General features: G+C 39.4%; 1 protein-coding gene and 1 non-coding gene across 12 annotated transcripts in view; both read left to right on the forward strand.

Moving 5' to 3' along the window:
- Rufy3 (RUN and FYVE domain containing 3) overlaps positions 1–14,953 on the forward strand; it is a 93,881-nt gene that overhangs the window by 39,971 nt on the left and 38,957 nt on the right. For all 11 annotated transcript variants that reach the window (XM_023706774.1, XM_023706780.1, XM_023706781.1 and 8 more), the window contains one exon: positions 13,986–14,159. In XM_023706774.1, the coding sequence (XP_023562542.1) occupies positions 13,986–14,159 (174 nt within the window). The remainder of the gene's footprint in view (positions 1–13,985; positions 14,160–14,953) is intronic.
- On the forward strand, positions 7,473–7,579 carry LOC111814109. Its single transcript, XR_002819181.1, has one exon. It is a non-coding gene; the product is annotated as a U6 spliceosomal RNA (small nuclear RNA).

Genomic DNA, 14,953 nt, shown 5'->3' on the forward strand with positions numbered 1-14,953 from the left:
TATTTGGTATAGGGTCTCACAATATAGTCCAGAGTACTAGTGATCCTCCTGTTTTCAGCCTGCCCAGCACTGGGATTGCAAGTGTGCACCATCGTGGTGGCCTGGTCTTGGTGGTTGCTTAGCATGCCTGGGGGCAGTGGCAGTGTGGCATGTGGTGCCCGGGATTGAGCCCTAGTCCCTGTGCTTGTCTAAGCAGGAGATCTGTCCACTGAGCTATCTCGCTGGCCCTTGCATATTCTTTTTACTGGGATATTTATCTTTTATTGTTACATTGAAAGAATTATTTATGTATTCTAAATAGCCCTTTTGACTTTGGCAAGTATTTTCTCCCAGTCTGTGGTTTTTTTTTTTTTTTTTTTTTTTTTTTTGAGACAAGGTGTAATTCTGTAGTTCAAGGTCTAGTTCTGGTCTTGAACTCACTTTGTAGCCCAGGATGGCCTCAAACTCATAGCAATCCTCCTGCCTCAGTCTCCCGAGTGCAGGAATTATAGGCATGCACCACTATACTTGGCTGCCTTTTTTTTTCTTTTTTTCTTTTTTTTGACAAGGTCTTGCTAAGTTGCCCAAGCTTTCAGTTCTCCTTCCTAGAGTGTTAGGACATGCACCACCATGCCAGGCTTTCACTTTCTTGATGATACTCTTTGAAGCTGAAATGCTTTAAATTTTAATTAAACTTTCATTTTGATGAAGTCCAGTTTACCTTTTCTTTTGTTGCTGGTGTTTTTGGTATTGTATCTAAGATGAGTAATGATTATTGTACCTAATCATTAGCCATTTCCAAGTCACAAAAATTTAGAGGTGTGTTTTCTTCTGAGAGTTTTATAGTTTTAGCACTTTGACCTTGTTCTCTTGCCCATTTTAGCTAGTTTTCAAAGTTGTTTTGGAGCTGGCCAAATAGCTCTGAATTAAAGCACCTGCTTAGGCAAACGTAGTGGCCGGGGTTTAATCTCCGGTTTGCCATGCTGGCCCCGCCCCCAGGTGTGCTGAGACAGGGATTGAGACTGGGTATAGTGGTGCATGCCTGTAATCCCAGCTCTTTCAAGGCTGAACACAGGTGGATCACTGTGAGTCCGATCTACATAGTGAGACCCTATAGACCCTTATTAAATTAAATAAATAGATAAATAAAAATAAAGTTCTTTTGCATGTAGATATTCTAGTTGTCCTAGCAGCATTTGTTGAAATGCCTGTTTTTTCTCAGTTGAACTGTGGGCATCTTGTCAAATGCCAATTGCCTGTACATGTATGGGATTATTTGTGGACTCTCAGTTCTATTCCTGTAGTCTGTGTGTATCCTTAACAACAGTCCCACATCATCTTGATTACTATTGCTGTGTGGTAAGTTTTGAAATCAAGCAGTGTGAATCCTACAGATCATCAGGATTATTTTGGCTATTCTGGGTTTCCATGTGTACTTTATGAGAAATTTACATGTTTCTGCAAAATGACAATTGGGTAGTTGATGGGTATTACTCTGACTGTCTACATCAATTTGGGGAGTATTACCATCTTAGTAATCATAAGTCTTCAGTCTGTGAATACTGAATGTCTGTTTGCGTCTTTCTAAATTTTATGTTACAGTAGTTCTTTTGATACAACTTTAAGGGCCGGCCAAATAGCTTAGCGGATTAAAGTGCCTACAAGCAGGCGCAGGGCCCGGGGTTTGATCCTCAGGCCTGCCGTGCCAGGCCCGCCCCTGGAGTGTGCTGAGATGGTGATATGCGCCTGTAATCCCAGCTCTTGGGAGGCTATAAACAGGTGGATCACTGCGAGTCTGATCTATTTTTTTTTTTTTTTTTCTGATCAAGCCTCGTTTATTTAGGGGAGGTTCTGGGTATATATCAGGGGTGATGGAATGAGGAAGTCTTGGCTCTTGGGGTCAGCAGGTATCTAGGCAATGGGGAGGGTGCAACCCCTAGGGCATAACACGTGATTCACAGGGAATGGGCAAGGTGAGAAGGGCCACAACCTTGACTTAGCAGGGGAATAGAATGGATACTGGTTAATGGCCTCCAACAGATCCCCCTTTACGTTTATATATGTATATAAAATATTGCTTTTGTAGATTGCTGATTCCCTTGAGGGGTCAGTGCCTGTCTTAGGTCGAGGTGTCCTCTACACTGACCCAACTCAAACCTTACCTGTCATAGGAGACTAGGACGGCAGAAGGTCCCATTCCTGTCTTAGGTGTCTCGTGTATGCCCCTCATTACCCATCTCTGGCTAGCCTGACCATCTCACCAAGGGTGGGAGAACTAAGAGGTCTCCGGACCTTCATCATCATAAGCTGGTTGTATTTCAGCGCAGTTTTCCCTTTCAGCCATCTCAAGCCTGTGATAATGGACCTGTATAGGTTGCATTTTAATGGCATCCAATTGTTTTTTAACGAAAGTCATCAGCCTATTGAAAAGACAGAGTCCTATTGATAAAAATATTAATAATCATCAAAAAAGGAACAGCTGTTCATTGAAAGACACACAAACACATAGACACACAGACACATAAACCCCTTAAAAAAATTGCGTGCACTCAAATATTTGGCCAAATTAAATTATAGTAACTATATTACAAGCTTTAGAAATTTTATAAGTAGACTAGTCACATTTTGTTATTTGTCAATTATTAGAGATCTCTTATTAGAAAAACTTGGAAATCTTTCATCTATAGTTAATACGCATATTTTGTATTTTTATGCTTTTTGTCACCTATTTAGACCTTAGATTTCCATTTAGTCAGTTTCTTGAATAGGCTCCAGGGTGGATGTAGCCTGGTCGCTGTTAACTTCTTCTTTAGATCTGGCTCCATGGTACAGCTGACAGTACACTCTGGTACACAAATAGGTCAGTTAGCATTCTCTGGAAAAACACAAGCATACCCTTTGCCCCAGGTTAGTTGTGGACTGAGTCCCTTTTCATTGTCCAGTATGGAGAGTTCTCCAAAGGACCTTTTTTAGCCTTTTTTCTCTTACCTGGTTTGTCTTTCTGTTGCTGTAAAAGTATAAAAATTTAATAGTATATATTGACAAGTGAAGATGTCAGGATTGACCCTCTTTTGCTTTAACAGAATTTTGATCCAAATTCTGTTAAAGCGAGTCTGATCTAGTAGTGAGACCCTGAACACCCTGTTGACCCTTCCCTAAAATACAAAAAAAAAAAAAAAAAAAAATCATTTTAAAGTGTTCATTGATGTTGTATAGAAGCATCATGGTCCTGTCTCGTTGACCCCACCCCCATCCCCGCTGCCTCTGCTTTATTCACAAGGGACACTTTACAAGACTCCCAGAGATGGTTGAAACTGCAGAGTACCAAGCCCTATATGGATGTGTACTGTGTGTTTTCTATATCTTCCAATGATGTTTCATTTATGAATTAGGCAGTCAGATTAATAATAATAAAATAGAACATCTATAGTGATCAGTTATACAAACATGGTCACAAAATGTTTTATTGTACCATAGTTCTTGCAGCCTTGATATAAAATCCTTTCTTCTTGCCTTATTAAATTGAGAATTTTTACATTTTCACATAAACAAAGTGCTTTACAGCTTCTCTTTGGCATGTCCAAAGCACTGATACTCTTGCTCTTTGGGGCTTCTGGTAAGATAAAGATGGCTGAAACACAGGCAGGAAAGTGCTGCCCCGGTTGATCTGGTCAGTGTTCACCCTGGGGTGGGGAACATGGAAACTGCCGGGCAAAGGGTGCTTCACAGATTGGGCAGGAAAGGAGGGCAATAGCACAAGGTTTCAGCACACTACTCAGAAGGGCATAAAATTAAAAGTTTATAAATTATTTATGAATTTTCCATTTGACATGTTCAGGCATCATGTGACCTCCTGTATGTAGCAAAATCTTAGAAGAGGGAACTGTTGTACAGTGAAGTTTTGCACATTTGTATGTTCTAAACTTACTAGCTAATAATTGTGTGTGTGTGTGTGTACTTCAGGACTTTCATTTACTGTGTCCTCTTTGCAAATATAATTTTACATTCCAGTCTAGATGCTCTGTTTTCTTTTCTTGCCTAAAAGCCTTGGCTAGGCCCTCCCATGCAATGTTCATTAGAAATGGCAAGAGCAGATATCCTTACCTTGTTGCTGATCTCTGGATTCTTCAGTGTTGCCCCATTAAGTATCCTTGTTTTTTTTTTTTTTTTTTTTTTTTTTTTAGTACAAACCTTTACCCTGAACTACACTCACAGCCCTTTACTTTTTTATTTTGAGAGAGTCTTGCCAAATAGTCATATTGAGCAAGCTAGTCTTGATTTGGGGTCTGTTCTTAGTTTCTTTGTTTTTGCTAAGACAAAATACCCGACACTCAGAGTTAAAGGAGGAAAGGTTTATTTAGCTCACTGTTTATAAAGGTTTCAGTCCATAGTCAGCTGGCTCCAAGGTGGGGTGGCATGACAGGGCATCACAGAGGAGAAAAAGCTCATGGTGCAGCAGGCAGGAGACAGCAGCTGTCCTTCTCCTTTCCCTTTTCAATCCACCCAGGGTACAAGCCTATTAGCTTGTGCAATCTGCACCTAGCATAAGTCTTCCTTCTTCAGTAAATACATTCAGCCACTCCAGAACTGTTAAACACAGTACTGCATTCCTAAGGTCCAGTATCACACTCCTGTGACCCAAGGACCTCCCACAGGTCGTGCCTGTGAGTCTACAAGCTGTAGGGAACATCTAGATACAGGCAATCACAGGATGTTTCTGCCTCAGCCTCCCAGAGTTCTGGGATTACAGGTATGTGCTATTGTACCCAGATGGTATTGTCTGTAAACAACAGAGATTTCAACATGAGACCATCTGGTCCTGTCCTTTTATGTAGAATTTTCTTTTAAATTAAATCGGTATCCTATTACAAAACTTTTTCAGTTTTCTATTTCTTCTTTAATCAGTTCTGGCAATTTGTACCTTTCTAAGAAATTACATATTTAGTTTGTTATTAATATGTTGGCATGTGTTTGTCCATAGTATTCATCCCCTTGTAATTTTGTTTTGTTTCTATAACATCAATACTAGTGTCCCACCTTCTATTCCTGGTTTAATAATATGAATATCCTGTCTTTATTATTCAGTCTGGCTCAATGTTTGTCCATATTGCTGATCTTGTCAATGATCAACTAGCTTTGTTTCATTGAAATTTCTCAGTAATTATTTTTACTATTTAATTCACTTCTCTAGTGCTCATGTCCCTCTTTCTATGGTTTTCCCTTGAGATCCATATGTATATTGTTTGTCCCTGATGAAACCAGATGTGAAATGATGGATTTATAATCACCATGCCTGAGCACGAGGATCTGCTGGATCTCAGCAGGCAAAGATTTCCAGACTCAACTGGTGTCACTGAAGCCTAAGGGTTCCCATTTCTAACAACTCTCCTGATGACCAGCTGCTGACGTAGAACCACACATGCATGTCTGAGACAAGGTTGGCTGTGTCCAAGTCACTCACTAGTGGGGATCTCCACATGGGCCTGTTGTTCTTCGTGTTTTAAAGATACTGATTTGGCCTCCCTTGAGCACCAGGGCCATGTGTGTTCCTGTGACTGATGTGAGTGTGTGGTGTTCATGGGAAAAAAGATTTAGTGAGCAAGCCTAAATCTTTTTTCTCTTATTGGTTACGAAATGGAGGTTTTGAAGGATGAGAGTCCGCATCTGGAGTGATGCACAAGGTCAGTTTTGTACATGAAGTGATTGATAGCAAGCAGATCAGCAGCAGTGGTGGATGTGATCCTTCTGCTAAAGCCTCTCAGGTCATCAGCATCCACCTGATTATACAGTCACTGGTGTAAGCAAATGGTGGTATATAAATTGGTGATTAAATTCCCTTGACTAGATTTAAACCCCAGGAGAGTGTTGCTTAAGTAAATGCCCTCTGTTTCTACTCAGTTAGAAGTACTTGTGCTATCTGAAGGAACACTGGGAGGAGTAAGTACCTGTGGCCATAGCTATATAGGATATCTATAGGTTCTTAGGAGGGGCTACAACTCTTAGGTGTCCTTGGAAAGTGTGATGACAAAATAAAGCTATGATCTGTGAAAGGAAGTTCTGAAGAGTAACTACTATTGTGCTAACACATAAACTATTCATCTTTGACCAGGAATTTGTTCTAGTGTAGTATGCTAAGTACTAAAATGACATCAAATACAAGTTAAGCTTCCTTCAGTGATTTGTGATTTTTCTGTCTTGAGTTTTAGTCATTGCACAAGAAGATCAACTGAGGTCTTGGTCAGATGATAGGTTTTCAGACCAGTGTGATGAATCAGTTTTAGTTATATGTCTAGGCTTACCTCTCTCCTCATGCTGCTGACTAAATGAATCAGGTGGTTCAACACTCACTAAAATACTGTCATGGAAATCAGCAGTCTTGAAGAGCTGTAGTAGTCACATGCTCATAAAAGAATTTTGATTTGAAACTCAATTTGTGTAGCATATTATCATCCCTTCCAAGTGGTTTCTGTAGTTGCTGGCTCCTGCTGTATTCTCCTCCACCCAGAGTAGAAAGGCTGCAATTATCCCCGCCCCCCCCCCCCCCCGCAGTACTAGGGATTGAACTCAGGACCTTGTCCTTGCCACTGAGCTATCTCCCTGGCCAGAAATTATTCTTTGTTCTCTCTTCTCCCTTTTCCTCACATCCAGGATCATTAAGTCCTAGAATCAGGCCAGGTAAGAATACCTGTAATCCCAGCACTCTGGCGACTGAGGCAGGAGATCATTGTGGGCTCAAGGCCAGAAAAATCTGTCTCCAGAAAAAGTCCTAAAATCATGACATTCTACCCCAGAATGCCTCTCAGGGCTGTCTCCCTCTTCTCCAAACAACACCTAGTTCCCTGCTTCCACCCTTTATTTTTGTTCTCAGCTCTTACAGTTCATGTTCCTTTCCAGCCCATCTTCCTTCTGGGTGTGGAGTGACTTATCTAAAATCCAGATATGCACCATCAGACCTTGAAAGCCTTCGCCAACTTCCAATGAAGCCCCTTCTTAGACAAGCTGCTCAGCAGTTGGCCCTTGCTGCCTCACCTTGGCTTGATCTCAGCACTCCTGCCTGTGCACCCGCAGCCCTGGCATTGTTTTGGTTTTTTTTTTTTTTTTTCTGAACAGGCTGGTTCTTTATCACTTCCTTTACCAAATCTCTTCCTGCACGCCTCTATCCCTACCCTTCTTTACATGACTAAATCATTTTTGTCCTTTAAGATTGCACTAAAATCTGATCCTCTGAAAGTTTACAGATAAACTTAGAGGGAAAATGGGGGTTCACAACAGGTAGTTTTCTTCTCTGTATTCCCTTGGTGTCCTTGTGGAGGAATCTTTGTCCCAGCATGTTTATAGTGCTTTTTGAACTCATCCCAGAAGTATACCCTCAGCTTATCCTGAAATTTAAGTGTTTGCTATACACTGCTTCATTCCACTTTCTAGAATCTTAACAAAGCTTGGTAAATAGCACCTTGATGTTGTCTTTATTCTCACCATTAAATAGTAGAGCAGTGCTCGTTTTGGCATCACATATACTAAAATTGGAACGATACAGAGAAGATTAGCATGGCTTCTGTGCAAGGATGAAACACAAATTCATGAAGCATTCCATATTTTTCTTTTAGAATATTTTGCTGAGTTTACACACCTATAATATTCAAATAGTGGAACTTAACAAAAAAAGGGGATACAGATAAATGTCCAATTTGTATTTGTGTATTCAAAGTGGTTAGAAGAGATATATAGTTACATTCTCTTAATGAATAGAGGGATTTGTTCTAATGGTGTTTGTAAATAGGATATCACGTCCACATCTTGTACAGCAATTAACCACTAGGAAGAATGTATGCAATGTGTTAATTATTGAAGCTGTCCCTCCAATTTGTTTTTTTTTTTTTTTTGTCATTCTTTTATTTATTTAGAAAGACATGTAGTAAAACATAGGATAAATTAATCAATTTAAAAATCAAGAGAAAACACTGGCAGTAATCATAAACAGACTAACTTCCAGAATATACAGTTAACATGAGGATTGACCTTTTATCACAAAGAGATGTGTTTTTTTTTAGTGCTAAGAGTAAAATATATTGTAAACTAGACTTTATTCTGAAGTGAAAGATCCTTTACTTCTAAATGAATGTACAACATCTCAAAGAAGTGTAAGCTAGCCAACATTTTCCTCCAGCACAGCCTGGATCACTTTTGAATAGAAAAGTCACCAAAGAGAAGGTGAAACTTGGTAAGTAGAGTAACTATTAGTTTCCCTCATAAGAAAACTCTACTTATGTAAAACAACAACAAAAATTGACATAAGTAACAACTTTTGTTTCAGTAAGAAAGAGGATGAGGGAGGGGGCTGTACAATTTCAGTCATCAAAATGTTAATAATAAGGTTTTCCTTTGACAGTTTAAAATATCATACAGCTATTAAACCCCAAGCCAGGGATGGCCTACTTCTTAGAGACCAAGCGCCCAGACTGCAACCCGAAGCCCACTTAGTTACTGCCAAGTGCCAACATTGTCATTAAGCCTTAGTGCCCAGTGGCCGGGGCGATGCGGGGGTCTGGGCTCACGTGCCCACGAAGGGGTCCGTGGGCTACTGCAGCACATGCGCCATGTGTTGCCACCCTGCCCAAACACTGCTTTTTCTCTGCCTGTCCTGTCCATCTTTGAGTAGAGCATATTAGGAGAGTGAAGCTTTCGGCTTTCTATTTTTTTTTCTTTCAAAGTTTTATTGACAAACAGCAATGAGACAGTTTCAAATCAAATCGGAAGGACAGTTTCAACAAATAATACACTGCATATATTCTTCTTAGTGGTTAATTGCTGTACAAGATGCGGACTTGTGATCCTATTTACAAACACCATTAGATGTCCCTCCAATTTGATTTGAAACTCTCTCATTGCTATTTGTTTCTCAATAAAATTATGAAAAAAAAAATAGTAGAGCAGTAGATGCTCTAGTACTAGAGAAGAAAATAACTGAATAACTGAATTGTTGGGATGATTGTGTTAAGTGCTAGCATTGGAAGTATTTTTAAAAATATTTATGTATCTATTTTTATTATTGTTTTACAGGGTTTCACTATGCAGCTCAAACTCTTAGTGATCCTCCTGTCTCAGCCTTCCCAGTGCTAGGATTGCCAGCATGTGCCACCATGTCTGGTTTCAGTGGCTCACACAGCAAGTCCAGGGTTCCAGGGTTGGCACAGCAAGCAGTACTAGGGATCAGTTTCAGGTCCTTGTGCTTGCCAGGCAGGTGCTCAGACCACCGATCTATCTCCCAAGCCAATTGGATATATTTTATAATGTAGTTGTTTTTGCCATAGGAAGAATCTGACTGATGATATTCTGAAAGTTACATTTGCCAACCCCATGCTGGGAATCAAGTGCAGATCCTCATATGGCTTGGCCAATACTTTAGAAGTGCAGTACACCTCTAACAAAAAATACATGTATTTAAAGTCATTTTATGGCACTCAGAAGGCTGAAACAGGAGGATCACAATTTGGAGCCCAGCCTGGGTAATTTAGTAACTTAGCAAAACACTGTTTCAAAGATAGAGAGAGAGGGGGTAAGATATAGCTTAGTGTGAAGGTCCTGGGTTCTATCCTATACCACCAAAAAAAATCATTACTAGCATAGTTAAAAAGTACAAAATACACAGGGAAATTCTTATACTGTGTGCACTTAACTGTACAGGTTTCCACATAGCATCACCATCTTGCCTTGATGCTTTCCCACTTCTTGGAAGCACTAGCTCCCACATCCATGCAGCCTCTTCACAGCACATACTGGGGCTACAGTCATTTATATCTGAATACAATTCAAGAGTGAAATGAACTCTTTTCTTATCCGAGAACAAAGTGGTTACTCAATATTCATTATTAGTAGCCAATGAAATAAGAAAAATTCATTTTAAATAGTACTCTTAATTATGCTAACCAAGAATCATAATTATTGATGACTGTACTTGCGTACTGTTTAACACAAAAATGTTAGTAATAAGGGTCGGCCTGATAACTCAGCAGATTAAAGTGTCTGCTTAGGCAGATGCAGGGCCACATCTTGTATATCTTGTACATGCCAGCCCTAACCCTGGGGAGCACTGAGACACAACTGAGACGGGGCGCCTGTAATCCTAGCACTTGGAAGGCTGAAAAGCAGGAAAATCACTATGAGTCCGATCTACATAGTGAGCCCCTGTAGACCCTGTACTAGATACAAAAAAAAATAAATAAAATAAGCATTAAACACTTAGCTTCCATGTTAGTTAACAATAAGAAGTACATCCCTTTTACGTTTTTGTGTCTAATAGTCATGTTACCATAATTTCTGTTTGAGTTTTGTTTTAGAGTAGTAATTCTCAAGGAAGGGCCCTTTTTTTGTTCTCCCAAGGGACAGGTGGTACTTACTGTATGGAGATATTGTTGGTCATACCTCTATGTGGTAGATACTGACATCTAGTGGGTAAAAGCCTGAGGCACCGTGAAACTTAACTCACAAAGTAGCCCCTATAAAAAGAATTGTGGAGCTCACTGGCTAAGAATGTCGACCATACCAACGTTAAGGTAGTGCTTTCTAAAGAATGAATGGGTTCTTTAGGGTAGTTTAAGTGAGTTCTAGCACCATACACATGGAAGTCAGAAGTTGAATTCCACAGGGACTACTTATGTTTTCTTTCTTGAACACTAGAAGAACAGTGACAGTGTGGTAGATACTTAACACGGTCATGACCACTCTGGCAAACCACTCAAATGATGATGTTTCTTTCAATCCTGGCACTCCACATGGGCTGCTGCTTGCTGGATTGGAGTTGGGTTATAAACCGATGCTGCCTCACTTGCACACAGCTTTCCAGCTCCAGCCAATGTCACTACCAGTGCAGGGAGAGTGGGTGGGGAACTGGGCAGTTCTCAGCACTTATATCCATACCCTCCAGACTCACGCAGACAAGTGCTAGGAATAAGTAGCAGTTAATGCTGATAAAGTTGTTCTTCATGGCTGGCTCAGAGGGGACAGTGTTTCAGCATTCTCTTGTGAGCTTATTGGTCAAACCCGGGGCCTCATGCATACTGATCAAGCACTTTACCACTGAGCTACACAACCAGCCCTTTATTTTTGCAAGACCAGTTGATATACTGAGAACAAAGAGAGCTGCATTTGAAGTGTGGCCTAAACAGAGATGGCAAACCTATGCCATGCATGTCTTATGTTTATTTCAAGACAAAAGATGTCAAAGTAGAGCTGTTTTTTCTAAGCTAAAGCCTCAGTATTCAGGTTGAACTGCAGTGCTGGCACTTAGTGATAAGTGCATTTGGGGTTGCAGTTTGGCACTTAATCTCTAAGAGGCTTGCCATCACTGGTGTAAAACATTTATTGGTATGCAAGAAATAATTAAGGATAATATAGAACAACTTGGACTTTTATATAAACTATTTTTCTAAAATGTATTACCTAAAACACTCATAAGCCAAGAATTATATAGTTGGAATAGTGAAGATTTGTTTAAAATTTGGCCATTTGACTCTGTTCTAACTGAAAACAGATATAAGTAAAAAATACTGTGTGGAAAAATACTTGGGATAATTTTCGTAAAATAGTCTCTTTTGCATACACATGTTTATAATAGTTTTATGCATAATCACAAAAATTTGTAAGCAACAAAGATGTTCGTTAGCCAAATGGATATTTGACTGCAATACATCAACACACAAAAAAATTATTCAGCAGAAAAATGAGCCACACAGACATAGAGGAGTTGCAAATATAAATTGCTTAAAAAAATCAGTGTGAAAAGCATACATAACCATACAATTCCATTTATATGTTGTGAAATAGGCAGTTACAACAAAAAGATTACCTAACACAGTGAGCCCTAATATAAACTATGAACTTTAGCTTGTAAAACTAGATAAGTATTGGTTCATCAGTTATGACAAATTAACTGTAAGAGTGTAAGATGTTCTCTTTATTTTTTAGAGATTTTTATTTATTTAATGAAAAACAAATAGCAGTGAGACAGTTTCAAAACCAATTAGTAGGACAGTTTCAATAATACTTTGCATATTGTTGTCTTCGTAGTTGTAAGATGGTCTTAACAGAAAAACTTGGGAGGTATATGGCAACTCTCCATACTTTCTGCTAACTTTTTTCTTTTTTCTTTTTTTGGTGGAACCGAGAATTGAACTCGGACCCTTTCACTTGCCATGGAAGCACTTATTCTACTAAGTCATCTAACTTTTTTCTTTAAACGTAAAAACTTCTGTAGCTGGGCATGATGGCACACTCAGAAGACTGAGGCAGGAAGAATGCTGTAAATATGAGACCAGCCTAGGCTACAAAATCAGCTCAAGGCCAGCCTGAACTGCATAGAGAAACCTTGTCTCAAAAAGACAAAAAAAAAAAAAATCTCTCTATAACATAAAGTCTATTAATTTATTTTCCTATGCAGTAAATAAAATTCTTTCTACGGAAAAAAGTAAGGTAGAATTTCAGGGCACCAGGGAGATGACTCAGTAAAATAAGCACTTCCCTAGCAAGCACAAGGGTCTGACTTCAATCCCCGGTTCTGCCAAAAAAAAAAAAAAAAAAAAAAAAAAAAAAAAAAAAAAAAAAAAAAAAAAATTTTATAAAAGAATAATAGAGTAACAATAGTTAATATATTGCAGCTTGTTATCTTTAAAGAGTTCAAGATATCGGCATAAAATATTCTCCAAACAATCCTAGGACAAACCTTTCTTTTTAATGAACTGAGAGACATTAGTAATACAACTATCTTGTATTAATAGTCTCTCTTTTGTGCTAAGTGGCTCATTACAGAGTCACAGTTACTTAATATATTTGAGATTTTGGAGAATAACATACATAATTGCAAAACCATTAGCTTTCATGTCAAATCCAAGTCCTAATATTTCCCATTGAACTGGTTGACTTTGGACCATTTGACTGCTACATGGCTGCTTCAGACCTAAGAAGTAGAGTACTTAAATGATAGCAATAAATAAGGAAAGAAGATAGTCAAATAAAAGATTGACCAGGAGGAGGGCAGCATAAACAGGCTGTGGAGTTAGACAAAGGAGACCCCAACTCTGGTCTGTTGTTGATGCTGATTGTGCTTGTGAACCAGCTACAGATATTTGATGGACATAAAATGGTGTCACTTGCTCAAGATTACATGAGTGGGGACTGAGTAGCTGAAGCTTTATTTCCTAAATCTTATTTTTCTTCCCTGTAAAATCATTCTGTTGGTGACCATCTCATTGCTTTCTGTAAGGAGCAATTAATATCATCCTTGGGGAGCCACGTGTGGTGGCACACACTTGTAATCCCAGCTACAGAGGAGGCTAAGGCAGGAAGAGGTTCCTGTGTCAAAACAAATAAACAAGAAGGATCATAAACTGTGAAGAAGGGCCATATCTTCAGTCCCTTGAACTTTATCTGAGTTGTCAGATAAAGAAGATCCTTAGTCCCTGTCATCAGTCGGTTTTGAGACCCGTGTGCCATAGACAGAGTCTTGAATATCTGGAAGTCAGGGTCTAGTACAGCATTTACTACTAATGCTCATGCTTATGAGTAATGATGAATGATCATTAGTATAAATACCAGTGATGCTAGCAAGGTGCCTGGTACAATTGGTTTAAGTGCTTTATTTTTTCTACACTAGCTTTCACTTTAAAGTGCAGTTTTAGCACAGTGTGTTTACAAGCCATAGAAGCAGAGCAGTGAGGGCTCAGTAGTAAGCAATCATGGTGCAGATAGGGCAGTGGTGAAATGTTAAAGGACTATATTCAAGGCTTATGAGTTTATCAAGTAATGAATTGTTATATCTTAATCAAAGATATTCTTAAGGAATTTTTTTAATAGCAAGGGCATGGCTGAGAAGAATATTAACAACTGATAGTGTCATTTCCTGGACTCCTCACAAGTTACTAACGTGCTCACCACATCACCCTAGGGGAATTATGCTGAATTTATCAAGCATTGTCTGCTAACTGGACTTTCTCCTCCCCCTTTGGCTGAAGACCCTAATTATCTCATGGCTAATGAACGCATGAACCTGATGAACATGGCTAAGCTGAGTATCAAAGGTTTAATTGAGTCAGCTCTGAACCTGGGCAGGACTCTGGACTCTGACTATGCGCCCCTTCAGCAGTTCTTCGTGGTGATGGAACACTGCCTGAAGCACGGCCTGAGAGGTAGGCTTGGTCTCCCATGCAGAGGTGCACACAACTGGCTCCTGGAAATTTGCATACTAAACATTGTCTCCAAAATATCCATAATATAATCTGCTGTAATGTAGGCTCTGTGGGAGCAGGGCTGTGATGACATAAAAGACTAACAGGACCTTAAAATACAGATCACTAAGCATTAAAGTCAGAAGGGCCATCATAAGTACTTAAGTCCAATACAGTAGGTCTGTCCAGTAGACGGGCAGTACGCCTCCCTGTCGTGGGACATGACTGACCCAAGGTCACAGTGATTGGGGCACGACAAGTTCTAGAATTTATGTCTCCTGACTCTTGCTTCAGGATTCATGATCACAAGCCTTTGAGGCAGGACCCAGTCTTATTCATTTTCCTTCCTTTCTCCCTCCCATCTCAGTATTTTCTTTACTAATGCTATGAAGCTTTAAGTACTAAATTGGTGAAATGTTTTATTACAGCAGTTGGTCACAGTTCTTCCTGAAAAGGAAGGATTAAGTCTTGGGAAGTAGAGATCGTTTTATTTTCATAAAATTTTATTTATTCTGAAAGCAAGAATAATTTTTAAGTTGTCTAATGATGTAAAATTGGGTCCTTAAAAAGATGGGAGAAAGGGTCTGGACATTTAGCTCAACTGCATAAGCACCCGCCTGGCAAGCGCAAGGTCCTGAGTTCAGTCCCCAGTACTAAAAAAAAAAAAAAGGATGAAGAGATAGCTCAGCAGTATACGTGCCTGTCTGGCAAGTACAAAGTGTTGAGTTTAAGCCCCCATTTAAAAAAAAAAAAAA

This window comes from Octodon degus, unplaced genomic scaffold, assembly GCF_000260255.1.
Source record: "Octodon degus isolate 3935 unplaced genomic scaffold, OctDeg1.0 scaffold00269, whole genome shotgun sequence".
NCBI classification, from domain to species: domain Eukaryota; kingdom Metazoa; phylum Chordata; class Mammalia; order Rodentia; family Octodontidae; genus Octodon; species Octodon degus.